The sequence below is a fragment of the Heteronotia binoei genome, chromosome 8 (assembly GCF_032191835.1).
Source record: "Heteronotia binoei isolate CCM8104 ecotype False Entrance Well chromosome 8, APGP_CSIRO_Hbin_v1, whole genome shotgun sequence".
In the NCBI taxonomy this organism is placed as follows: domain Eukaryota; kingdom Metazoa; phylum Chordata; class Lepidosauria; order Squamata; family Gekkonidae; genus Heteronotia; species Heteronotia binoei.
Window position 1 is genome coordinate 107,409,622 of NC_083230.1, and position 27,831 is coordinate 107,437,452.

At 45.3% G+C, this 27,831-nt stretch overlaps 1 protein-coding gene across 26 annotated transcripts in view; it reads right to left on the minus strand.

The window, feature by feature from the left end:
* The window catches only part of PLEKHA5 (pleckstrin homology domain containing A5), a 342,905-nt gene that overhangs the window by 68,273 nt on the left and 246,801 nt on the right, over positions 1-27,831 (minus strand). For 22 of the 26 annotated variants that reach the window (XR_009555758.1, XR_009555759.1, XM_060245845.1 and 19 more), the window contains 3 exons: positions 13,720-13,820; positions 11,751-11,866; positions 1,656-2,120 (listed from right to left, as the gene is read on the minus strand). Coding sequence is in view for 23 of the 26 variants with exons in the window: in XM_060245845.1 (XP_060101828.1) it covers positions 1,656-2,120; positions 11,751-11,866; positions 13,720-13,820 (682 nt within the window). In the remaining 3 variants the exon portion in view is untranslated. Of the gene's footprint in view, positions 1-1,655; positions 2,121-11,750; positions 11,867-13,719; positions 13,822-27,831 lie in introns of those variants that run through there. The other 4 variants (XM_060245862.1, XM_060245861.1, XR_009555760.1 and 1 more) reach the window with 4 other exon arrangements.

The window sequence follows — 27,831 nt, forward strand, 5'->3', positions numbered from 1 at the left end:
CAAGCTAGCTCACAGTAACTCAGCTTAGAGGGAACACTGACCATGAGAATTACAACTCAATTGCACTTTATTTATTTTTATATGAATACTGAGCACCAGGGCAGGGGAGAGCAACACAGAAGCGCTGTTGCTTTCATGTCCAGGTTGAGAGCATCCCAGAGGTATCTGGCTGGTCACTGCTAAAACAGAATGCTGAACTAGATGCATGCAGCAGGGCAGGGCTTTTTTTTGTAGCAGGGACTCCTTTGCATATTAGGCCAAACACCCCTGATGCAGCCAATCCTCCAGTAGGCCCTGTAAGAAGAGCCCTGTAAGCTCTTGCAGAATTGGCTACATCAGGGGTGTGTGGCCTAATATGCAAAGGAGTCCCTGCTACAAAAAAAGCCCTGCAGCAGAGTGTGAACTGTGCATTTATTAGAGAATGGAAGAGGTCAGGGACAAAGGCAGAAGAAAGCAGAACTGGTGGACAGAAGCAGAACTGGTGGTTGCAAAAAGGAATGCTGCATGAAGGCTAGGTTAGCTTTGAAGGGACGAGGCGGCAATCTAGAATGGAAAGCTGGATGGACTAACAGTTAAGTATGGACCAGTCTTTCTGGTCCATCTCCACGTGCAGACCAAAGTTTGAGTACAGCAGCACCTTTAAGGCCAACACAGTTTTATTCAAGGTATCAGCTTTCGTGTGCATGCCCACTTCTTCAGCAAATCTGAAGAAGTGGGCATGCACATGGAAGCTTATGCCTTGGATAAAACCTGGTTTGCCTTAAAGGTGCCCCTGGGCTCAAGCTTTGTTCTGCTGCTTCAGACCAACTTGGCTACCCACCTGAATCCATCCCTGCATGTGTGAGTGTTGCTGCTGACTCTCGGGTCTGGGGACAGGGAGGTGCAAGTCAGAACACATTTTAACAGTCTGATGGCACACTACCTCAAAGCCAGTTGGAAATTCTATGTAGCAATGATTTTTAAACACAGAATAGTTTCAAAAGACCCTTGGTGGACCCGACTGGGATGTTACATAAAACCAAGGCATACTTTCTAGCAGGAGCTCCTTTGCAATATTAGTCCACACACCCCAGTATAGTCAATCCTCCTGGAGCTTACCGTATGCCCTGTAAGAACAGCCCTGTAAGCTTTTGGATGATTGGCTACATCAGGAGTGTGTGGCCTAATATGCAAAGGAGCTCCTGCTAGAAAGTGAGCCCTGCATAAAACTGATTCGTTATAGCTCACATTCAAGAAGCCAAGTTGTTGAACAAAGTAGGAGTCAAGTTTCACCTTTAAGACCAACCAAGTTTTATTCAGAACGTAAGCTTTCGTGTGCTTTCTAAGCACACTTCATCAGACGAGGGGATCAGGTATATACAGGTATCTATACCTGATCCCCTCGTCTGATGAAGTGTGCTTAGAGAGCACACGAAAGCTTACGTTCTGAATAAAACTTGGTTGGCCTTAAAGGTGCCACTTGACTCCTGTTTTGTTCAACTGCTTCAGACCAACACGGCTGCCCTCTTGGATCTAAGCCAAGTTGTTAACATTAGTTGACAGGGCAGAGCAGTCTGCAGAAGTGTTCATGCACACATGAAAGCTGATACCCAGAATTAAACTTCCTTGGTCTTAAAGATGCCACTGGACTCAAGCTTTGTTCTCAAGTCACTTACCCTCTCGTTTCTTCATCCTGACCTTTCCCTCTCTGTATTTTAATCCACTGTTCCAGCTGCAGCATTGAATTCGTCCTCTGTATAACGCGCTCGGACTCTATATGCGAGTGAATGGAGTTGTGATGGATCCCATCTCCGGAGTCTGTCAGGACCAAGTTGACGGCTTTCTCTGACCCATTTAGATGAACCGGCCTGTAGTGTCCCACCGGAACCGTGCTGGCTGGCAAAGTCCCGTACTCTGACCCCAAAGAATTCTGCTTCACGCTGCTGATTTTGGTTAAGGGCCTGTCACGCCCAACTTTCTGAAAACCGTATTTCTCAGCTTCCAGGGCCTTTTTGTCCTCCATTTTGCTCACTTCTTTGTTCCGCTGATTATTCTGCGCCTCTGGTTTAATTAGCACCCGGTGGTTTGCAACATTATTTACCTCACGAGGCGGTGTGTTTTCAGCAGTTATCTTGTCTGCTCTAAAAAAGGGAAGCAAACACACACACATACAAACAACAGAACATCAGTAGAAATCTGCTGAAACAGATAAACTCGTTCCCCACCCCCCCACCACTAACAGTGTGCCGTTTCTTCAGCTTTCTGGTTCGTAGCCGTGGCAGGTCAGGCAGCTGCTTACAGGTATGAGATTGTTGGATGCAGCAGAAGCTGAGAACTCTGAACTCACATCCGTGTAATTACAGTGAGACAGGAAAAAAGCTGCCTAGGGCACAGCATGCTCATTCTGCTTGGATTCTCATGGATTTGCTGTGGCAAAAAGGGGGCGGGGAATGAATGGGGCAGATGAAGAGCTAGTTCGACAGAATGGATTGCCTTTGCATAGCTTGGGAGGGCCCGGAACTGGATAGCCAGACCTGTAGCTACTGGGGGGGGGGATGGGCTGTGGAGGCCCTGCCCATTGACTTCATGCAAGTACCCCAGACCTTCCCTTCCCCTGCCATGGGGGTGAAAGCTGAGAGGCACTTCTCCCTCTCTACACAATTTAAATTGCACGGGAGGGGTACCCAGCAGCAGTACTGCTTCTCTGATGGTGCAGCCTCATTTGGAGTACTGTGTACAATTCTGGTCACCACACCACAAAAAAGTTATTATAGCATTGGAAAAAGTGCAGAAAAGGACAATTAGAATGATTAAAGGGTTGGAACACTTTCCCTATGAAGAAAGGTTAAAACGCTTGGGGCTCTTTAGCTTGGAGAAATGTTGACTGACGGGTGACAAGATCGCGGTTTACAAGATTATGCATGGGATAGACAAGGTAGAGAAAGAAGTACTTTTCTCCCTTTCTCACAATACAAGAACTCGTGGGCATTCAATAAAATTGCTGAGCAGTCGGGTTAGAACTGATAAAAGGAAGTATTTCTTCACCCAAAGGGTGATTAACACATGGAATTCACTGCCACAGGAGGTGGCGGCGGCTACAAGCACAGACGGTTTCAAGAGGGGAGCAGAGGTCCATCAGCAGCTATTGGCCACAGGGTATTGTGGGAACTCTCTGTCTGGGGCAAGTGATGTTCTGTATAGTTAGTGCTTGGGGGGGCAACAGTGGGAGGGCTTCTAGTGTCCTGGCCCCACAGATGGACCTCCTGATGGCACCTGGGTTTTTTGGCCACTGCGTGACACAGAGTGTTGGACTGGATGGGCCATTGGTCCGATCTAACATGGCTTCTCTTATGTTCTCCCATGGCATTTTAAGGGCCTACCAATCAGTCAGGCACCCTGAGTCAGGTGCCCTGAGTCACTGCAGTGGCGGCCAGGGGAGGGGAGCCGCTAAGTGCCCTCAGACATTTTTACATGCCCCCCCAAACTTTTAAAATCCTGGCTACAGGCCTGTGGATAGGCCATGCCAGCCCAATCTCAGAACCTAAGCATGGTTGGCCCTGGTTAGTATTTGGGTGGGAGACTGTCCAGGACGGCCAGGGTTGCTACGCAGAGGCAGGCAATGCCAAACCACCTTGGGATGTTTCTTGCCTTGAAAACCCTACAGGGTCACTGTAACCTGGCTGCCACTTGACTGCAGTTCCCACAGTCACCAGTTTGGGAGGAGAAAGGATGCACCCATGCCGAATACCTGCCCTGCCCTCCAGGCCTAATGGGTGTCAAAGTATGGCTCCTGCGCTTTCATAGGGCCAATATGTCAAAAATACCACAGGCTTGCATAGCATGAGCAGCAGGGGTCATTTTGTAGAAAAAGAAGCGCTGGAGCTCATTAGCACAACTCATTTGGATAACTCATTTGCATATGCCACATTCCCCTGACATCACAGGAAGGGGTACTCAATTATATCAGTTCAGCATCTACCGTCAAATGCTTCTTGAATCAGGACTGCCATAATAAAAAACTTACTCCCGTCCAATGTTCCCTCTAAGCTACAGAGTCTTGTGAGCAACAATTCTACTTTGTGAGCTACTGGCATTAAAGTTGTGAGCTACTGCCTGAATTAGTGTGCTCCGGAGTCATCCTTCCTGAGCTAAGACAAAAATGTGTGAGCTGGAGGCTAAAGATCTGCAAGTTAGCTCACGCTAACTCAGCTTAGAGGGAACACTGCTCCCATCAGACTTTTTAAATGACTTTCTCCTATGTGGCCACAGTGGCATGATGACTTCCATATGTCTGTTTTATGTGTTTTAGTTATTTCCCCATTTTTTTGTGGGGGGGGGGGAAATATTAGAAAGTTTATCAAATCTTCGAGTTCAATACAATCCTCACAGGGGATTGAACAATGGAGTTCAGAAACAAGTATTTTTTTTTTTGGCGGGGGGCGGAGAGAGAGAGAGAGAGAAAGAGCACAATAAAATTTAGAGGTTCTGGAGCTCCCCTCCTGTGAGCTCCTGCCCAAAACGAGGCCTTATGAGCAGCAGAGCACATAAGATCTGGAAATCAATTATACAAATCAAGCTTGAATGCATGGCCGTTTCTAAGACTTGGGGTGGTGGTGGTAAATGCTGAGATCAACAGGACTGGCTCTGATGGGCTGCTATTTGTGGGACAAGGCCCTTCAGTTTTTCCATCTACGCACAGCTATGAAATGCTACCTTCTAGGCAACTACCAAGATACAGAAACTCTTCCCTGTATTGCATCTGGGAACGATAGAAGGGAACAGAAGCTGAGGGCAAATTTCTCAGACAGTATGGAAAATGTGTGGTTTCTTTTCAGCAGAGAGGCTTCTGGAATCCTGACTGACTGCCAGCCGAAGTCTTCTGTAACGGAGCAAGAAGATTTACACGAGGAGCCGTCTAATTCCGAAGATCCTCCGTGCCAGCCCTTTCGGCGTATAAAGGGGCACGGTGTTCTATTTTAAACCCTGCGTGGTCACTGACATCATCTGGCAAGTCTGTATGTCAGTCATTATTCATCTTTTGGAAAGCACTGGTGGCTTCAGTTAATTACAGTGAGGGGGGGAAATATTTGCTGACTTGAACTGTGGTGCAAAAATAATTGTATCTTTTCGGAAAACGGGACCAGCTGCACGCTTTGCGTTATTTGCCCAGGAGAGATTCTTCAGATGCTGACAGACCTAGTGGGCTTTTTAAATTAAATCTCAGATTTCTTTTCCCCACATCCCAACTTACTCACCCTCTTCTGTTACTCCGCTTGTGACTTGTCTCCTGCCCTGAGCTGACTCAACTTTCTCTCCTGAGTTCTTTCACTCAAAACATCTTTATGTGTTACTCACACGGTGTGTCATCACCTCTGCCTTCCACTTTAATCAGCTTCTGCCATTCCTGAAATACCCTCAACCCCTCCCCAAGATATTCTTTGCATCCACCTGCCAATTACAGCCCCCTTGACATCTCCAATGCGAGTCATTTCCCCCCCATTTTAGTAAAATCAAGTCAGCTGAAATGTCTCTAAAGCAAGTATTTGGGGGCCAATTGTGGCTGCAAAGTGAGCTAAAACTATAATAAACCAAACAATGGCCATTTTTATCCATTAAAAGGCCATAGCAATTATTTCCTTCCATAGCTGGTGTCTTTTCCCAGTGCTTAGGCTAAGTGAAGATTGCCTTGCATTGCCGTAGCCCAATAAAAGACGTGGCTCATGACATTTTGGATTCCTTTGCAAAAATTGAACAAAAAAGAACTTCTGGACCAAAGAAAGCTTTGTAGACCCTGCTAGGTATCTAATCTGCAGGGATTTCAGCCGCTAGGTGGGACCTGGGAATCCCTCGGAATCACAGCTCATCTCTGGATTATAGAGATGTTTTCCTCTGGAGAAAATGGATACTTTGGAGGGTGGAGTCTATGGCACTGTACCCAGGCCCATAGCCACAGGGGGCGGGGCCTGAGGGGCCCGGCCGCTCCACCCAACCCCCCCTTCCACCTGAATGGCCCCTTCTGGCGGCCCGGCTCTCCCTGCTGCTCTTGTGGCCCCCCGCTCTATACGGGTCCACTGCTCTGGCAGTCCCCGATCTCCCCGCCACTCTGGCGGCCCCCTTCCCCCCCTTCCACTCACCCACCGATGCAGCTCCTGGGACTCGGAACCGCTTTTCCCGCTGATCAGCTGATTGGCAGGTGGGGGGAGGTGACCTTGAAAGAGTCCTGGGAGCTGGCAAATCGGTTGGTGGGGGCGATTTGGCCATGGAGGGGGGCGGGAGCTGCCAGAGCAGTGGGGAGAATGGGGACCGCCAGAGCAGCAGATGCAGAGAGAACGGGGGGCCCCTCCACCTGAAATTTTATTCCCTGCCCCCCCACCTAAAATTTTCTGGCTATGGACCCGACTGTATCCCACAAATGTTCCTGTCCTCCCTAGGCCCCAACCCCAATCTTCACGTGTTTCTCAACTTAGAACTAGCAATCCTGCCTCCCCACCACCACTGGTAGTTGTGGGGGTGGGGGGGAGAGACCTGGAAACCCTAGTGCCCAGTAGTATAGAAAATCACTTGCCTGTAGAAACCTGGATTTTTTTAAATGTTCTAGAGCAGGGGTAGCCAAAGGTAGCTCTCCAGATGTTTTTTTGCCTACAACTCCCATCAGCCCTAGCCATTGGCCAGGCTGGCTGGGGCTGATGGGAGTTGTAGGCAAAAAACATCTGGAGAGCTACTGTTAGCCACCCCTGTTCTAGAGACAGAATTTAAACTACATTTTAAAAACAAATATCATGTAGGTTAATTTCTTCAAAATAGAGCTGTTTTTAATTGCTATGCTGTATCTTTCCCATTTACCGGTGTCACCTGAATGAGAGAGATTCCTATAAAGATTTCCAGAGTCTCGGAAGCATCTATGGGCACCTGAAGACCTTTAGCGAAGCAATTTATTTCTTTTTGTGTGGGTCTGGAGGGAGATCGGGAGGCCGGGGCGGGGGGAGACTTTGCTTGAGCTGCAGTTCTATGACACCCTGGGAAACCCTAAACCCTCATGTTATGTTGAGCCTGCTTTCTGCTGATTATGAAATCAGTATGAAACCAACGCCACAACTAATACTCTCTGGAGGCTGCACTTCTAGGAGAAGTTGAGCAATGGAAGGTGTTTTCCATGAAAGGTCATCTTTTGAGGAGCTCCAATGAAATTTCATTCGGAGCAACCACAGGGTTCCCTAGAATCAGGGGTCCTCAACCCCCGGTCTCGGTCCGTGGCCTGTTAGCAACTGGGCCGTGAGTTGTATAATTATTTCATTATATATTACAATGTAATAATAAAACAATAACATTGGATTTATATCCTGCCATCCACTCCCGTGGGGTGTGTGGAACTGAGAAAGCTCTCCCAGAAGCTGCCTTTTCAAGGACAGCTCTGCAAGAGCTATGCCTGACCCAAGGCCAATCCAACAGGTGCAAGTGGAGGAGTGGGGAATCAAACCCAGTTCTCCTAGATAAGAGTCTGCACACTTAACCACCACACCAAAATAAAGTGCACAATTGTATCATCCCAAAACCATCGCCCCCCCCCACCAGTCCGTGGAAAAATTGTCTTCCACGAAACCGGTCCCTGGTGCCAAAATGGTTGAGGATCACGGCCCTAGAATATAGTATGGAAGTCTAGCTTTCTGTAGCCCTTCTTCTTTTGTTTATAAACAAAATGCTAGTGTTAAAACTGTCTCTCCCTTGTTACATTTACATAGTTTCTCCTTTTCAGTCTGTGCATTGTTTTCCTCAACTGCCTTTATGCTCAAAGCTCTAAGACAGGGGTGGCCAACGGTAGCTCTCCAGATGTTTTTTGCCTACAACTCCCATCAGCCCCAGCCAGCATGGCCATGCTGGCTGTGGCTGATAGGAGTTGTAGGCAAATAACATCTGGAGAGCTACCGTTGGCCACCCCTGCTCTAAGATGTTACACACTCTCACCCTTTCCTCACTATCGACTACATTTTTATCCCGTTGTGTTTCCACAGAGCTCACAGAGGTGCCCATGGTTTTCCCTTCCCTTCCATATCCTCACAGTCCTCCTGCTGTGAAACAGGTTAAGGCTGAGAGAGCAACTAGCCCAGGGTCACCCAGTCAAACTCCCATGGTAGAGGGAGGATCTGAACCCAGATCCTAAACTATGCTACCACGCAGGCTTGCTGAAGGCATTTGTCATGCACGGCCTTCATTTGTTTAATTAGCTACCCACAGAATTTGTACGGTATCCGAGTACCAATCTCTACAAGCATCTAATTCTTGTGGGAGCCAATTTGGGATAGCTGTACGGTTTTATTAATAACTCAAGACAATTTCACTAGTTTCGTAAGGTGGTGGTGGTGGAGGAGATGGGAAGCGCCGTCAAGTCTCAGCTGACCGATGGTGACCTCTGTAAATTTTTCAAGGCAAGAGATGAACACAGGTGGTTTTGCCATTGCCTGCCTCTGCATAGCAACCCTAGGAATTCCTCAATGGCCTCCCACCCAAACACCCAAACACTAACCAGGCCCACTCTCTTAGCTTCTGAGACTGGGCGATACGGAGCCATCCAGGCTTGAGCCATAAGGCAGCACTCCAGTGTATATTTTCATGTGATGAATTCAGCATTATTCAGATTTCAGAGGAGCAAGCAACTGATTCATAGGAAAAATCACCACTGACACTTGAGCAAAAGGGCAGAAGATTTCTATTATGTAGTAGTGTGTGACAGCATTGATTTTTTAGCTCAGGATTGAAAGTAGCTATGGCAAAACCACAGAACAGGTTAGAACTGGAAGAAGAAGAGGAGGAGGAGGAAGAGGAGATTGGATTTATACCCCGCCCTTCGCTAGCCAAAGGAGTCTCAGAGTGGCTTACAATCTCCTTTCCCTTCCCCTCCCCACAACAGACACCCTGTGAGGTAGGTGAAGTTGAGAGAACTCTCCTAGAACTGCTCTTGAGCAGAACAGCCTTGAGAGAACTTGTGGATGACCCAAGGTCACATCAGCAGGTGTATGTGGAGGAGTGAGGAATCAAACCCAGTTCTCCTGGATAAGAGTCCATGCACTTAACCACTACACCAAACTGGCTCTCCCAAAGGGTAATTAACACATGGAACTCACTGCCAAAGGAGGTGGTGGCAGCTACAAGCATAGGTGGCTTGAAGAGGGGATTGGATAAACATATGTAGCAGAGGTCCATCAGTGGCTATTAGACACAGGGTATAGATGGAACTAACTGTGATGCTCTGTATTCTTGGTGCTTGAGGGGGGGGGGGCAACAGTGTGAGGGCTTCTAGTGTCCTGGCCCCACAGATGGCACCTGGGTTTTTTGGCCATTGTGTGACAGAGTGTTGGACTGGATGGGCCATTGGCCTGATCCAACGTGCCCTTCTCTTATGTTCAAACCAGCTGAAGTAAAAAAAAATAGTTTTTCAAAATTCTCCTTCAAACAGGAAAAACAGCGTATTTTTAGATTTCAAACTATTAAACAACCTGAAACAGCCCACAAGCTGTTTGGAGTGTACTAAATTAGGATGTATCAGAAATGTAGCCACCTGAGAGCTTGTCTCATTGTATGAGTGGCAAGCTTAAGAGGGCTCTTGATTATTTAAAACTGTTAGGATTAATTATTCTCAGTAGACCCCCTCAGGACATTATTAAACCTGAGTCTGCCTGTAGCAAAAAAATACTAGACGCAGTTCTGAGAAAGGACACATAATTAAGTCTCTAAAGCAAAATAACTTCAGTTAAATGTACATTATACATATTCATTACTCAAGCGATGGAAATCCAGAATAGATATGTTATGCAGGAGAGAATAGGAAGAGGCAAGAAGTCACTAATGACTAGTTCGGTACAAAAGAGGCCATCTGGAAAAAAATGCTTAGAAGCAGGGGTGGAATTTTAGCAGGAGCTCCTTTGCATATTAGGCCACACACCCCTGATGTACACAATCCTCCCAAGAGTTTACAAGGCTCTTTTTTGTAAACTCTTGGATTATTGGCTACATCAGGGGTGTGTGGCCTAATATACAAAGCAGCTCCTGCTAGAATTTCACCCCTGCTTAGAAGTGTGTTGTACCAACAATTTTTCAGGTTTCTCCTTGTAACCTGAAGTGTGAAGTAAGCCTCAGCCTCAAACCCCGCCCCTCCCGGTTTTTTTAGGCGCCATGTTTAGATATCAAACACCTCATCATAGAATACAGCTACATAACGACTCCCAATTTTCACCATAATGCAATTCCCATATGAGCAGAACCAACCTACAGTAATTGCCTGAAATGCTAAAGTTTGAGTAATGCCTTTCTACTGAATTATCTTCCTTCTGGCCACTGAAATCTTGACTCTTTAGACTTCACTCTTTTGGGATCAAGTAGTGACCTTTTAAAGGGTTTAAAGGTGGTTTAATAAGGCCGCTGCATTCAAATAATCATTTTAAACACAAATAATCATTTTAAGCGCATTCAAACACAATATGGCAATGAGTAGCCCCTCTGTGCATATTTTTTAAAAAAATCTACAAGGGGGAGGGCACAGGGAGTAAGAGGATGCATTTATGCAAACCTGGGGTAACCGGCAGGTTTTGCTTGTACAGATATAAGAAACTTAAAAACCACTGGGGGTTAACCTGAAAAGGTAAAGGTAGCCCCCTGTGCAAGCACCAGTTGTTTCCAACTCTGGGGTGACGTTGCATCACAGCGTTTTCACAGCAGACTTTTTACAGGGTGGTTTGCCACTGCCTTCCCCAGACACCTACACTTTCCCCCCAGCAAGCTGGGTATTAATTTTACTGACCTCGGAAGGATGGAAGACTGAGTCAACCTTGAGCTGGCTACCTGAACCTTGATTCCACCGGGATCGAACTCAGATCGTGAGCAGAGAGCTCAGACTGCAGTACTGCAGCTTTACCACCAAGGCACGGGGCTTCTTACAGGGGTTAACCTACACCCCCCATGAATGTCTGTCCTTATGCAAATGTTGCAACCCCCTCTCCAAAAAAGAAAAAGAAAAACCAGCAGAAATCTTGCACTACCTAACAATCCAAGATCTTATATTATTTGTAAAAAGGGAAGGAACAGTTGAGTGGGCAGACTGCCGAGCTACAATTGTGAAAGCTTGGTTATGGAGAAATTTTAACATACTGACTTTTACTGGGAAAGTACCCAGAAAATGCTCTTGAAGAAATGCCTCGCACAAACCCAAGTCCACTGCAAATTAATGGATCTCAGCTGCGACCCACAGCAGTCTCATTTCACTTGGGTAGGCCATGATACTCTGGAAAACTGGGGGGGATGAGTCAAATGTAGTGGTTAAGTCTGAAGACTCTTATCTGGGAGAACTGGGTTTGATTTGCTGTTCCTCCACATGCACCTGCTGATGTGACCTTGAGTCAGTCACAAGTTCTCTCAGAGCTGTTCTGCTCAAGAGCAGTTTCTGTCAGAGCTCCCTCAGTCCCATCTACCTCACAGGGTGTCTGTTGTGGGGAGGGGAAGGCACAGGATATTGTAGTGACTCCTTCGGGTAGTAAAGGGCAGGGTATAAATCCAGTTTCTTCTTCTTCAACATCTAACAATGTGGGTTTGTAAAATGAGCAACAGGAATTCTATTTTAAACTTCAACCTGCCCCCCCCTTTAAAAAAAAAAAAAAAGATGTTTGGAACAAGAATTCATCCATGCCGACACTGCTCATATTTGAAGTCTCAAAGAAAATGCAATCAAGCCTCAGTGCTCTATCAACTGACAGATATTGTATGGGTTTGTCAACCTGTGTTACCTTTTCACAGGCTCTGTCTGTACCAGTGCGGCATCTATCATGGCTTTCATCCATAACTCCATTTCCTTTGCTGTATCTGTGCAGAAATAATAGGTCCTCATGTTTGGATGAGCTGCCTGATCGGAAATGACACGGTCATTGTGGAAAAACAAGAGTTACAACAGTCTGTAAGAAAGAGAGAGAAAGAATCAAAGTATGTTACTGGTTCCCTTCATCAGTAACTCAGGGGGCATCAGAATTTATGCATTATGCCTCTAAAACACAGTAACTAATACAATGTTATTCAACGTCATGCTCATCTTTTTGTGGCAATTATACTCGGGAAAACACATTAGTATTAAATTTACAAGGCTCACTGCTTCCCAGTGCACCTGCTGCGCTTCTAAGTGTTTTCTATGAATTACAGAATAAAAAATTTGCTATTGGCATCTATGACAATGCAGGGTATAAAAATATACCTGCTTAGGTATTTATAGTTGGAGGACAATGACAGGCTTTAAAATCATACACTCACCTATTAAAACTTGCAGTGCGGTTTAGCTTGCCCGTCACCAAGAACAGCCCAAAGATGTTCAAATCCGAGAAAGAAAATGCAAAAGTTAGGCAAGAACGTTTAACCAGAAGAGGCATTTTAATTCATGGTGCATGTAGCAATAAATCTCGTAACAAGGATTTAAGGGACAAACTTAAGGGTTGTGGTAGAATAATAGAATCAGAGTTGGAAGGGACCTCTGGGTCATCTAGTCCAACCCCCTGCACAATACAGGAAACTCACAAATATCTTCCCCTAAATACACAGGATCTTCACTGCTGTCAGATGGTCATCTAGCCTCTGTTTAAAACCTCCAAGGAAGGAGAGCTCACCACCTCCCGAGGAAGCCTGTTCCACTGAGGAACTGCTCTGTCAGGAAGTTCTTCCTAATGTTAAGCCGGATACTCTTGATTTAATTTCAACCCATTGGTTCTGGTCCTACCATCTGGGGCCATAGAAAACAATTCCACACCCTCCTCTATATGACAGCCCTTCAAGTCCTTGAAGATGGTGATGATATCACCTCTCAGCTGCCTCCTCTCCAAGCTAAACATCCCCAGCTCCTTCAACCTTTCTTCATAGGACTTGGTCTTCAGACCCCTCACCATCCTTGTTGCCCTACTCTAGACCCATTCTAGCTTGTCTAGTTTTTTCTGTTCTGCCCGCATAAATGTGTTTTAAAAAAACCAACCAAAACAAACAAATGAGTATTTGGGAGTAACCTAACTTCATAAATATAACAGATGCCCAACTAGAACTGGATAGCAGGAAATGGCTTGGTATAGGGAAAAAATGGGCCTTCAAAAGTCCCTGATAACCTGGCACCATTTAGATGACTGAACTGCTCCAGGCAGCAGATGAGGAAGACAGTAAGGAAGAGGGTGCCAAGAGAATTAGCAGAATGCTCTGGAGATACTGCAGCCAGCTGGCATGTGTACCCTTATCTCAAGGAAGGGGAAACTCCCAGTACTGCAGAAGCCATATCCATTCAAAGTGTTATTTTTTTTAAAAAAAAGAAAGAAAACCCTCCAGAACAAGAAAAAACAGAGGGCTGAGCATCTCTTTCACATGGAGGGAAAAATATGTGTGCACACAGGGCTTTTTTTGCAGCAGGAACTCCTTTGCATTTTAGGCCACACACCCCTGATGCAGTTAATCCTGCAAGAGCTTACAGGGCTCTTCGTACAGGGCCTACTGTAAGCTCCAGACTCTGAAGTGCAAGATCTTTAAACAGAGGCTAGAGGCTAGTGTTTATACCAGCACATTAACACCATTAAAAACTGCCTCTTCAAGGGTTGGAATTCACTTGATGAGGGGGTTTTTTTGTACAGTCAGACTATACATTTTAAAAGCAATACATCCAGGAGGCAGTTTCTGACTATTATGTGCATGCACACAATTACGGCTTCTGGATAAACCAAAGACAACAGTCCTCACCTTAAAGGCGTACTTGCGGTTGATGTGATCCTCAGAAGAAAGCATGGCTATTTGGAAGCTGGGAAGAAGGATGCTTCCCAAGATCCCTTCTTCTTTTTCATCTGGGAAAGGCATAAAAACATGTGATTAAATGGCAATCTTTTCATTCAAGCTTCAATATATGCAAAAAATAAACATTTAGACATGTAAAGAAATAAAAACATTTTAATGGACGGTTTCACATTCAGCAGTTTCATAATTTCACTAACACTGTTCCCACATCTAATGGTTTCATGACAAATGTTGAGAATGTTTCCAAACAACCATGCCATAAATCCCATTACTTTGAAAGAAAAACCATAAAACAAACATGTGAAGAAATGCATTTTTGGGGAGTGGAGGTCTGATCTGAGTAAAACCTTTACCAGGAGATCTGGGAAGAGAACAAGCACGAAGAGGGAAGTCAGCTAAATGGCTTTCCAGTCTCATCTCTGCTATCCCTTAAGAAACACTAATAGAAAATATTATATTTATAATATTTCTTATATTTCTTTTCTTACCTTCATTTTACCTTACTGTGCTAGTCGTGGATCATACCTAATAGTAATTACCTTATAATAATTACCTAATAATAATTTTTGGTTTAATCTGCAGTATAGAATATAGTTAGGCAGTTAGGAATTCATATCTATGAATTATTAATATTTTTACACAATATTATAATTTATTTTGGATTGATTGTATCATGTTACAGGATTTATTACCTCAGTTCTAATTTTATATTAATTTTGACCTCTCTTCTTGAATAGACAACGGTTAGCATGCCTAGTTACATCTCTATAACTTAATATCCTTCCTCGATATTTTATTATAGGTATTTAAGTATTTGTGCTAGTTTATACCTTGTTTTTTATAAGATTAACTAATTGTATACACATATGAATATTGATATTTACTTGTTTATTTCAAAAATTAATAAAAATATTAATGTAAGAAACACTAATGGGTCCAGCTAAAGACAATGGGATGGTCCAATCTTCACCTTCCTCCCAGGAAGGAAACAGAGATTTGGAGGTATTAAAGACTAGAAGGATTTCAGGAAGAAACTTCTGGAGACTTCAGGAAAAGCTTCTTTGACCCAGGCTGATCTGGTCAGTGGGTGGGGAAGAGAGAGGATAAAACTCCTGGAAGCAAGGAGGAAGGCTTTTTGTGCTGAGTCCATCAGAGCACACAGAACTCTCAGCTGAGATCTAGAGAAGGCAACCATTAACCATATTCTGGCCTGAAGAGCTGAAGGAAGCTGCAAGCTAATGATCACTCTGTAGAAATCTATAACATCCTAAATTTAGGAGCAATACTCCCTCTAAGCTGTGGAGTCTTGTGAGCAAAAATTCTACTTTGTAAGCTACTGGCATTAAAATTGTTAGCTACTGCATAAATTAGCTTGCTCTGGGGACATTTTTCCTGAGCTAAGACAAAACTGTGAGCCAGATGCTAAAAAACTGTGAGCTAGTGCACACTTACTCAACTTGAAGAGAACACTGCTTAGGAGCCTGTCCTATGGTTTAACATCTGATAGGGCATGTACAGAGAGAGGGACATAGGAATAGGTTTTACCAGTTTTTTTAATCCCTTGTTCAATTTGGTGCGGTGCTAAAAGTATGCCTGTGAACTTTTTTTAAAAAATTAATTCTTCATAATTTTTGATACTGGGAGTGGTTCTCTGAACCACATACACATCCTCCATATTGGACATGCTATTTTAAAAGGAGCGCCAGGAGGAAGGCAGTCTGTTGGCAAACGGCTATTCCTCTGAGAGTGCTGTCATGATCCTAGGCCTAGTGAAGCCTACAAGGAAGCCTGTGTAGGAGCAGCTACAACGCTTACATCTCCCAGGATCCCTTTTGTCCCTCTGACTGGATGGCAGAGTTTTGGAGGGAAAACTTGCCAAGGAAGGGTGGGACCTGGGAGGAAAACATAAAAGGGCCAAGCTACAGACAGGGTTGTTCTCTCTGAAAAGGCTGCAGACAGAGAGAGAGGTGGTTCTCTCTGCTGAGGCTGGGCTGGAGAAGGCAGCTGGGGAGAGATCCCTCACCCAAAGGAGGTGGCGAGTCTGCTGGCATTAGAGGAAGGGAACGTTTAACTAGTCATGTCAGGGCTTTTATTTTCTTTGCACCGACCTTTACTGTTTTGTTATATTCACTGTTGCACTAAAAGTTTTCTTTCTTTTACAAGCCACTTGTTGTTTTAAGCACGTATAACAAACTTCTTGTTTAACTGCCTGAGTCCTCACATGTCTTCGGTCACAGTTAAAAGGTATTTGCTAATAAGACGAATTGAGTGGGTGCTCTGAGTCCTCCCAGAGAGAGCCTTACCAGAGTGGTGGCAGTCAGCAGAAGGCCCTCCCTGGTCCCTGGTGTGTGACAAGCGCACAAGGCAACAGGAGACACAGGCACAAGGCCTCAGAACTTGGAAGGGAAGCTGGGAGTCCTGACTCTCCCAGAAGGCAATTCCTACAGAGGTCTGGTGGTGGTGGTAGGTAACCGAAGAGAAAGAAAAGCCTCGCCATGTGTTGAGAAAACCTCAGAGGGTAAAGTGGAACAGGGCCTGCAGGATGGAGCAGGCCCATTCCACCACACAACATAACGGCAGCCTGGCTGAATCCAATCAGTGGTCCATCTAATTCAGCACCCTGCTTCACACAGAGGCCAAACAGCTGCCCTGGATGAACAACAAACAGTTCAAGTCCCGTAGCACCTTAGAGCCCAACATAATGTACCTCCAAGCAACCAGATGTGCTATATACATTCTACGTTCAAGTCCAATAGCACAGAGACCAACATGATGTACCTGGAGCAATCAGACGTGGTACATACATTCTTGTAAGTCACCCTGAGCCTGCTCCAGCTGGGAGGGCGGGATATTAAATGAATGAATGAATGAATGAATGAATGAATGAATGAATGAATTCTAAGCTCAAGTCCAGTGGCACGGAAGAAGAAAAAGAAGATTTTGGATTTATATCCTGCCCTATACTCTGAATCTCAGAGCGGTCACAATCTCCTTTACCTTCCCCCCACACAACAAACACCCTGTGAGGTGGGTGGGGCTGAGAGTGCTTTTACAGCAGCTGCCCTTTCAAGGACAGCTTCTATGAAAGCTATGGCTGACCCAAGGCCATCTCAGCAGGTGCAAGTGGAAGAGTGAGGAATCAAACCCGGTTCTCCCAGATAAGAGTCCACGCACTTAACCACTACACCAAACTGGCTCTAATGACGTACCTGGAGTGACCGGATGTGCTACATACATTCTAATTTAGAGTACATCAGAACCTTAGAGACCAACAAGATTTTGGGGGGTAGGAACTTTCGATCATCAAGCTCCTATGATCCAATAAAAGGAGCTTTGACTTTCAAAAGTTCACACCCTGAAAAATCTTGTTGATCTCCAAGGTGCTCCATTGCAGACCAGCACAACTACCCTCTGAAACAAAACCTTGTTGAAAATCACAGGAAGTTGTGCCATAAAAGAACATCAACAGCCTTTCACAACTCAGGGCTGCCTGAGATTCTCTTCTTGCAAACCCCTGCAGGAGGTACCCCACCAGACTGCGACAGCATTATAAACTGCATTCCCTGACCAGCGAAAACTATTCTTAGCCGCAAATATTATGGAGCATTCCATCTGCTTCCAGAACAACTGAATAAAACTGGATATTACAGTCCATCACTGGAACAGGGATAGGATTTTAATCTTGCTTTAACTCTACTTCTAGGCGGTGTTTCACTGTGGAGCGGCTAATGCCTCTTCAGGAAATGCACTCTGCTATGTACAGAAGCGCAGGTGCTATTTGCAGTTCACCTCCCTATCAAACACCCCGTGTGAGCATTGCAATCTCCGCCAGACACTGGATGCCTGGCCCCGAACACAGAGGAATATTGAATATTCAGGTGGCATCCCTTACATCTGCCTTTAATGGCAACAACAAAGTTAAAATGATACTGTTTCTCCTAAGACAGCATGCACCCAGTGAGGCAGGCTATCATAAAAAAAAGAGCCATGTCATTAACGTCTAAGTATATATCATCTGGGTTATAGGAAGTACAAGCAATTCTCAGCCTAGCACAGGTTTTTTTGGGGGGTGCAAAATCTGTAATGTATGTGGGCATTGCAGCAATCTAGTGCTAGAGGTGGGTGAGGAAACAGGACTGTCCAAGCATCATGTGAAATACTGCACTGGTCTAACACCAAAGGGTTTATCTCCCAGCTTTCTTGCTACAGTGCCTCTAATTAGTTCCTCTAACACAGCTGTCGTAATATATTTTGAACTAGACGTTTTGAATCAAGCAGTATCTGAAGGTAGCCGAGCCGTATGGGAATGCAAGTAAGGATCAGACGATAAGAACATAATTTTTTTGAGGCTTCTGGGTGCAATTCAACAATCCTGTGCAAGTCCCTGTGAAACTCTTTGTGTGTGTGTGTGTGTGTGTAAGGAAGGATCAGTACATAGAATTGCAGCAAAAATGCTAACAGCAATTATAAACTATATTTCCTCCCACCCCCAATGTACTTCCCCAGATTCCAGTGTAGGAGTGCAAAGAATCGGAGATTTAACACAATTCATTCGGTTCTTACAATACCCGTGGGCACCTGCGACATAAACAAGACATCTGCCCTGCAGTCTGGCTCCACTGGGGAGGAGAAAGATCTGAAAGAGAACATTAGCCAGCTTGGAGAACACATTTCTCTCTTTATATCACTCCTCTAAGCCAAGCCAGCTGGCGGTTTGGAGAACGCATTTAAAGTTAAAGTTGCTTTCTTTTCACCTCTCCTTCCATCCTCCTCCCCATCTTCCTTCTTTCCTGTCTTGCAGCTCCCAAACATCTGACATTCATGTCTTGTGGCTCAAACATCTGATGTTCATGTTTTGCAGCTCTCAAACATCCAATATTTATTCTGTGTGGCTCTTATGTTAAGCAAGTTTGGCCATCCCTGGGCTAGGTTTTTAATGCTAGCTGTTAATATCTTTTTAATGTTTTATTTTGTAAGCCACACTGGGCAGGGTCCTGGAAAGGCAGAATAATCTTTTTTTCCCCTACATGAATAAATGAAATATATACCACTAGCAGCAGCAGCAGCTACAACACAGAATCAGCACAGATAGTGAGGATGAGAGCAAAAATAGCGAATATAATACTATATCCACAGCTCTCCGTCTGCAAGCACCAGGGCAAACACAATGCCAGAAGAATGCTACTAGAAGGGCATTCCATATAAGAGGCACCACAGAGACAGCTCTTCCTTTTGTGGACTCACTGCTGCGCTTTTGTCGAAGTGACATCTCCAGACCATCTTAGAAAGATAACCTTGCATAAAGCATACTGAAGTATTCTTCAGTAATCTGATTTGGAAGTGACTTCCTGAAGAAGGGTCACAGCTGGTGAATCCAATAAAGCCGTTTAAAGGTACTGCAATGCTTGGAAGTCCACCCGTAACCCCAGATCTAATAGCAACTCCAGGCTGCAAATCTGACCCATTAAAGGAGAGCACGACCCCAATTCAAAATCTGCTGAATCCCAATTCCTTGACTGGTATTGCTTCCAACCAGAATCATAGTCCTCTGGACTGAGCTTCAACTTATTTCCACTCATTTGGTCTATTTCTCTCTCCAGATACCACACTCAAGACATCAAGAGACTAATGAAGACAAGTAGCAGCAAACTAATAGCATCTCTCTCCATAGGACCTTGCCCAGTGGGAGACAATGGAACCTCGCAAGATGAAGGCCAAAGAATTGCAAGATGAAGGCTGTACAGCAGAGGTTCCCACAAATCAGGTTCTGAAGTTAAGCCAGATAGGAATGGAACCCCAGAAGCAGAGCCAGTTGGTCCAGAAGGGTAACATAGCATATGATTGAAGTTCTCCAGATGGGGGAATCCCCCAATTTTGGGGTCTTCTGCCAGCCACCAGCCAGCTGGCCGGCAGGAAAAACCCTGCCCCCAAACAGTGACATCCCTGGCTCAATGACATCACACAGAAGTGATGTCATCATGTCAAGAATGTCACATGGCAACAGTCTGGTATGAGGGCAAACGTCTATGGTTTGAAGGTATTTACCATAGAGTTTTGCCCTCCATTCAGTGCATTCCTACATGACATCCCTAGCATGATGATGTCACTTCTGTGTGGCGTCATCACACTGGGGACATTGTGCAAGGGTGATGCTGTCTGGGGGAAGAGCTCTGCCCCATTTCTGGAACACTCCCTCCAACCCCCTACTGGTGGGAAGTGGGGACCTGACAACCCTACATATGATACTGGAAGTTACAAAGAAGGCTAGCAGAATCAACAAGGATATTTTTCCAATGTCCCCTCTCTTTTAGCAAGCTACATCAATCAGGGTATTGAAATTATTCTCCTTTAAATCTGAAGGTAGACTTAAAACAAGTCTAGCTAATGAGTCTGATTGCTAAATGCCCAGAATTATACTACCATCTCCTTCTTGGGGCACCTTGCTCCCTGCCCCCCCCCCCCCAAAGGAGATGTTAACCAATTATCAACCAAGACAAGTTGTACAACTGGAACATTACCAACCTGCAGCTATGCCTAAATGCAACTTGTGCCAAAGACGGATATAACTAAACAATTTTTCCTGTAGAACAAAGTTTGAGTCCACTGGTACCTTTAAGACCAGCAAAGTTCTATTCAAGATGTGAGCTTTCGTGTGCACTCACACTTCCCCAGACAAAGAGAGGTCAAAGAGAACTGCCTGAGGAAGTGTGCAAGCACACAAAAGTGCACACCTTGAATAAAACTTTGTTGGTCTTAAAGGTGCCACTGGACACTAACTTTGTTCTACTGCTTCAGACCAACAAAGCTACCCATCTGGATCTACATTCGCCTGTAATTTGAGTTTACAAACAGTATGCATTGCCACAGATTTGCATTCATAGAAGAACTACAGTTAGCTTTTATATGCAGCAATAAAACACAGTCTGAAACAAGGGAAGAGGGGCAGTAAATACACTCCCTTAAGGTTGACTGATGATTTGCACACACCCTGAATAAAACTTTGTCGGTCATAAAGGTGCCACTGGTTCTTAACTTTGTTCTGATGATTTATGAGTTCTGGTTTCCATGAATGCATGCATTGCATAGTGTTTACTTACACTCTGCTTTTCTCCCTAGTTGGAACCTAAAGAAGCTTAGAACACCATTCTCTCTTCTTCCATTCTTCCACAGCAACCCTGTGAGGCAGGCCAGGTTGACAGTTTGTGACAGGCCAAGGTCACCCAGCGAGTTCGCATGGCAAAGGTGGGGATTCGAACCTGGGTCTTCCAGGAGCTCAGTGCAACACTGTATCCACTATGCCAGTGTTTCCCATTTGCAGAGTTGTGACCTGGTACCAGGCCACGGAAGCCTCACTACTGGGTCACAAGAAAAGCCAAAGCTAGCCCCACCCCGTCTCTTTGTTGTGCAAAGAGGAGCTGGGCTGCCTCTCCTTCCTTCTCCCTCGCTCCCAGTGTCTGAGAGAAAAGCTGGCATCCATTAGACCCATGAAGTGTTCTTCATGGTATGAGCTTTAATGTGACTTGCAGTATGTTCTTTTGGGGAGATTTCCCCAAGAGACCTGGGCGGCAAAGAAGGGTGTGTGTGTTTTTTTCCAGCTGGGAGGGGCGGGAAGTGGGCATTCCAGTAGCAGGTTTTTTTAACCAAATGACACCTGGACAGAAGTTTTGCTGGCCGGGGTCATCTGATGGTGAGGAAAGTTTTTTCTTTGGCCACCTCCTCCTTTCTTTCTTTCCCTGCAAGTGATGCTCTGTCTGTATTCTTGGTGCTGGGGGAGGGGGGGAAGCAACAGTGGGAGGGCTTCTAGTGTCCTGACCCCACTGGTGGACATTCTGGTGCTTTTGGGGCATTGTATGAGAGAATTTTGGACTGGATAGTCCACTGGCCTGATGCAACATGACTCCTCTTATGTTTATATTCTTTCTTTCCATGTCTTTTTCCTTTCCTTTCCTTTCCTTCCATTCCATTTCATTCTTTCCCTTTCTCTTTCCTTCCTTCCATTTTTGCTGGATGAAACTTTTCTGTTCATCATACTGTTGTTGCAGACATAGAAGCTCTGCCAATGAAAAGTTGGCACCCCCAGTTGTAGCCAGGCGGCCTTCTATGATTTATTTATTAATTTTTATGGTTTTATCTGTTTTATCTGTTTTAAAGTTATTCCCTTACATGTTTAAATATTGTTTAATTTATGTTGGATCTAATGTTGGAAGCCGCCCTGAGACACTTGTGGGAAGGGCGGGATATAAATTCTAAATAAATAAATAAATAAAAATGAGATTTCTGTGTGAGTGAGTGAGAGTAAGAGGTGTGGGGCAGAAAGAGATTATTGGAGATTACTGCAGTATATCTCAACAGCACTGGAAGAAATGGTACTATGAACTTGGCACCATTTTACTGTCCCTGTTTTTAACAGCTGTCTGACACCAAAATTAAACTCCTCCTATAGATATTAAAAAGGATGAAAGTAGTTCACTGGCTAAGTATCTGCACAACAGGTTGCTTTTAAAGGCATGGGAAACACAGCCAGTAAAAAGCTGCAAGCCCCTCATAAATATCCTTTTTGGGATAACTGCAGAAAAGCTTGTACAAACTTCATATAACTTGAAATTAATTCATTAATTGCAGTACAATTCTCTGCTACCTTTCACAGCAATTTCCCAATGTTTCAACCAAGGGAAAGTATGAAAAATAGCTGTCGAAAGATTTTCTTGAAACCAAGCAAGCTTGGTTGTAGCTTGAGGCAGGGTTCCAGTAGTAGCAGCTGAAGGAAGGGCCTACTAAATGTGTCAGCATATTTTGAGGTAGAGCAACTGCCAGGGCCCAGTGTGGGTGATACACAGTGCTGTCATTCCTGATGGCAATGGCAACAGCACTCCCAACTGCATACACTGGCCGTGCTGCTGAGGAAGGGGTGTGTAGGTGGTGCAGGCAATTGAACATGGGCATTAGGAGTGCTTGCAAGCTGGAGAAGAATACACAAACAGATAGGTGCATGCAGGTGTGGGGGTGAAAAGAAAGGACCACCCACTTTCCACCCGCATTTTGGCTCAGCATGAGTTTCAGAGAGATTTTTCTGAAAATGAATTTACTTCTGAAGAAGAGGCAGGCTTGGGGGAGTACCCTGGAAGTGACATCACAGGAAAAGGTGGAGTTTTGGTTCAGTGTGCCCCTGAAGTGACATTACTTGGCCCGTGACCTGAAAGTGACACCACAGGAAATGACATAATTCCTGGCTCCACCCCCAAAGTCTCCTGGCTCCACCTCCAAATTTTAGTACACCATGAAGGAGAAGTGTAAAAATAACCGGGCCACGGAAAAGAAAAGTTTGAGAAACCCTGCACTATGCCATGCTGGCTCCCCTACGGTTTGCATAGTGCCAGCATCATGTGTAATAATAATAAATTTTTATTTGTATCCCACCCTCCCCGCCTAGGCAGGCTCAGGGCGGCTAACAACATTTCATAAAACATACAATAATAAATAAGGCTTTAAATTAACAATATAAAACTTTAAATTTAACATCACTAAAAACCAGTCAATATGATTAAAATTTATCACTTAGTCTGACAGTGATGATGGCATTTGACGCTAGTTCTGTCAGTGTATACAGTTTACCGAGCGGTAATCGTTAATTAGATAGCGGTAATCCTTAATTAAACAGCCTTGTTCAGCCATCTGTATATACTAGCCTGAAGAGGGTGGTCTTGCAGGCCCTGCGGAACTGTTCAAGGTTCCGCAGGGCCCGCACCTCCTCAGGGAGCTGATTCCATAGGGCAGGGGCCACGACTGAGAAGGAAGGAAGGAAGGAAGGAAGGAAGGAAGGAAGGAAGGAAGGAAGGAAGGAAGGAAGGAAGGAAGGAAGGAAGGAAGGAAGGAAGGAAGGAAAATAGATGGGGATGGAAGGAGAGGTGGAAAGAAAGCAACTTTAACTTTAAATGCATTCTCCAAACTGCTGGCTGGCTTGGTTGGAGAAGTGATTTCAAGAGAGAAATCCCTTCTTTAAGCTGGCTGATGGGACAATGGGGGCTTCGAGAGCTACACAAAATGTGTGAAAGAGCCATAAGTGGCTCCCGAGCCAGTTTGGCCACTCCTGGTCTACACTATCCCAAGCCAAGTCACTTGTCAAGTCGCTCACTTGTCAAGGTGAGGAAATTCTCACCTTGAGTATACCTCACATTGCTTATTCCATGCAAACTGCAAAGCAATCCGAGCACAAATGTTTTCAATGTCATCAGAAATGTTATGTCTCTTGATATATGGGCATCCCCGCAATTACTGAGTTAAGTCAGGCCCATCAGAGGAACAAACACTGAATTCTCAGAGGAAAATTTATGGCCGTTAACACTCCTCCCCATTCCCAAGCATTTGAAAATACTGGGGGGGGGGGGGGGGAGCCTTGCAGGACACACAGCTGCTGTTTTGCAGAACCAGCGTGGTTATTACTCAGTGCTAGGAGCAATACATCTTGCGAGTTACTCAAACGTGGCAGTCCCCCATGTGCATTTGGATGCCCAGAAGCAATGTCACTCAGATGTCTACAAATGAATTGCAGTCATTGCCAAATGCTCTCTGCAGGAAGTACCAGAAAGCCTTGTCATCCACCTACTGCCTAATCGTGTGCCGTGCAAAAGGTTGATCCTCGCTTTGCGGCAGATGAGGTTAATGCTGCAAGTAACCAAAAGCGTGGAGGGCAGATTTGTGCGCCAGATCTACAGCCAAGGGGGCCATCTGGAGCATGTTCTTTGATGTTTATGGAACACATCTCCTTTTCACAGTCAGGGACACTCACATAAAAATAGGCTGTGTTTGTTGTTGTTGTTCAGTCGCACAGTCGAGTCTGACTCTTTGCGACCCCATGGACAGGCTCTCCTGTCTTCCACCATCCTTCAAAGCCTGCTCAGATTCATGTCCAGCCATCTCATCTTTTGCCGTCCCCTTCTTCTTTTGCCTTCTGTCTTTCCCAGCATCAGGGTCTTCTCCAGAGAGTGCTCCCTTCTCATTTGATGGCCAAAGTATTTGAGCGTCAGCTTCAGCATCTGACCTTCCAGGGAACAGTCAGGGTTGATTTCCCTTAGGACTAACTGATTTGATCTTCTTGCAGTCCAAAGGACTCTCAAGAGTTTTCTCCAGCACCACAGCTCAAAAGCATCTATTCTTCTGCACTTGGCCTTCCTTATAGTCCAACTCTCACGTACAGGCACATAAATGTGCATATTATAAACCAGGGATAAGAGACCGGGAATGGAGTGTGCTACCTGCAAACAGTGTTCGATTCTTTCACTTTTGGACAAACAGGCACACATAATCCTGAAATGTCTTGCCTTTACTTAGAAGCTTCTTGGTTGCTGTTGAAAAGTGGATAAAGGTGTCATGAATATTTAGGAGGAGCAACTGAGCTCAGTATGGTGTCATGAGGCTGTATTCAGATGGCATCAAATGTGCACAAACCCATTTTGTGGCTCATGCACATACCTCATTTCTACCTGCCTTCCCTCCTTTTCCTGGGGTGCAGTGAAGGAATCCCTGCTGAGAGCTACGATGTTCACCACTAGTGACATCCAAATGCATGCACAAGACTTTCTCTTCCACTAATCGGGATTCTAAACTAATCCTGGTTATTGGAAGGGCAAGGGTTACCCCATGCCCCTGCTGTTGCATATTATGAGTTGCCCAAGTTAATTTCTAGCTGGGATGCCTTCACTACAGTCTTGGTGAGAAAGGCAGAGCACGGCATGGGCACAAGCTTGGCGACCAACTGTGCACATTTTAACTGGAATGTGGTTAAGTTTCTCCTCTAAAGGCATTTGGAGCTGCCGGTTTCTTGGTTCCCATCTCCCCCCTGCTACAAACTCAAGGGAGATTTCAAGGGTAACCCTGGATCAATAATATAGGGATGACATTGATGTATTTTGAAGAGTGGTTATAAGGATGGGTGGTGGAAAGTGCCATCAAGTCACAGCAGAGTTACGGGGACTCTGTAGGGCTTTCTGGAGAGCCAGTTTGGTGTAGTAGTTAGGAGCACAGACTCTAATCTGGGAGAACCAGGTTTGATTCCCCACTCCTCCACATGCACCTGCTGAGTGACCTTGGGTCAACCACAGTTCTTGAAAGAGCTTCTCTCTCTCTCTCTCTCTCTCTCTGTTCTTGAAGAATGCTCTCAGCCCCACCTACCTCACAGGCAGGGCTGGATTAACAATTAGGCGAAGTAGGCATTGGCCCATGGGCCCTCATACCTTTAGGGGCCCCGGGCCATCTTCCCCAACCCTGGTTTGCCCCCTGCTTGCAGCCCTCTCAGTCTGCATGTGCAGCTAGCAACTGAGCTGCTCTTTGCCCAACTTGCCTGGTGCAGCTGCTGGTGGCGTCATCGCCAAGTTTGCTTCTCTCTGCCTCCCCCCCGCAGTTTTGTCAAAGGGGCTTTTGAGAAGGTGCCTGCAGGCTGCAGCAAGAGCCGTGGGTGGTGAGGTGGCTGATCCAACCCTGAGATAATTTGTGAGAGGGCCCCCCAGTTTTTGACTGCCTAGGGGCCTCCATAGGGTTTAATCCGGCACTGCTCACAGGGTGTCTGTTGTGAGGAGGGGAAGGGAAAGGAGACTGTAAGCTGCTCCGAGACTCCGAGTGAAGGGCAGGGTAGTATAAATCCAATCTTCTTTTTTTCAAGGTAAGAGACGTTCAGAGGTGGTTTGCCTGGTATTCCTTGTTGGTCTCCCATCGAAACAGTAGCCAGGGCAGGCATTCCTTAGCTTCTGAGATCTGATGAGATCAGGCTAGCCTGGGCTGTCCAGGTTATAAGAACTGCTGCGAGAGTATTTGTTTGGGGAAGTGGGGAAAATATATTATGGAGGGGGCAAGCTAGATTCTGCTAACCTAGCCTAAAACCTCCAGTCAATTGCTATCCCAAATCAATCACAGCCACCTGATTTCATGTACATGAATGACAAAGATCCTCTCTGCAGTTCATTCTATTACATTTATACTGAATTTATTCATACTGCAATTTAATCAAAAATCCTTTCTTGGGAGCTTTTGTCCACGGATGTCTTCAATTCCTGCATCTACTTTTTATTTGTATGCAAAAAAAACGGGGATTAAAAAAAAAAACACAAACAGAAAAAAAAATCATTCCCTGCCTTCAATTATAATACTTATTCAATTAGAATTAGAATGTCCTATTGTTGGCGACAAAAGTGAAGTCAGCCTTTTATGCTCCAGCAGGAATGAGAAGAATACTAAAAATGGAAGCTCTGAACATGACCACAGTCAGTCTCTGCCAAGACTAGGGGACAAACCTGAAACTGGCCATGGTCTGGTTCAGCCGTTGGTGTGGGAAAGTGTCATCAAGCTGCAGCCAACTTATGGCGACCCCATAAGGTTTTCAAAGAAAGAGACATTCAGAAGTGGTTTGCCATCGCCTGCCTCTGTGTAGCAACCCTGGACTTCCTTGGTGGTCTCCCATCCAACTACTAACTAAGGTTGACCCTGCTTCGTTTCTGAGATTGGGTGAGAGTGGTCTAGTCTGGACCATCTAACTCAGGGTCCCCATTCATCCAGTGAGAATTATTTCCTACCTTTCCACTTTTGATACTACAGAGCTGTACCTGCAGAAAACCTTGCACCAGGCAAGAGAAAGCGAGGAAATGTGGTTTCAGGTAATGCCGCTTAATCAAAAGGAAGCTAGAAAAGATGGGTGAGATTCTGTTGTGCTACACGCTCCAAATTCCCCAAGCAGATAGCTTTTAATGCAATATATGGGTTGGATGAGTTGAGGAGGATTGCGGCAAAGCATGATTGCTCTCAGCATGCTCTTGTTTTAATACCAGTAGCTCACAAAGTAGAATTTTTGCTCACAAGACTCTGCAGCTTTGAGGGAACATTGGTGCTGACCCAGTCACACACACACATACACCCAAACTACAACATTTCTGTGTATTAACTTTCAGTCTCACTGAGGAGACCAGAGATCAAATTCTATTCAGCCATGGAACTTCTTCCTCCCCTAGTCTTCAAGGCCCTCCAACAATGAGAAAGCAATAATCCCAGGAGACTCTGAAGAGACACAATTCAGAA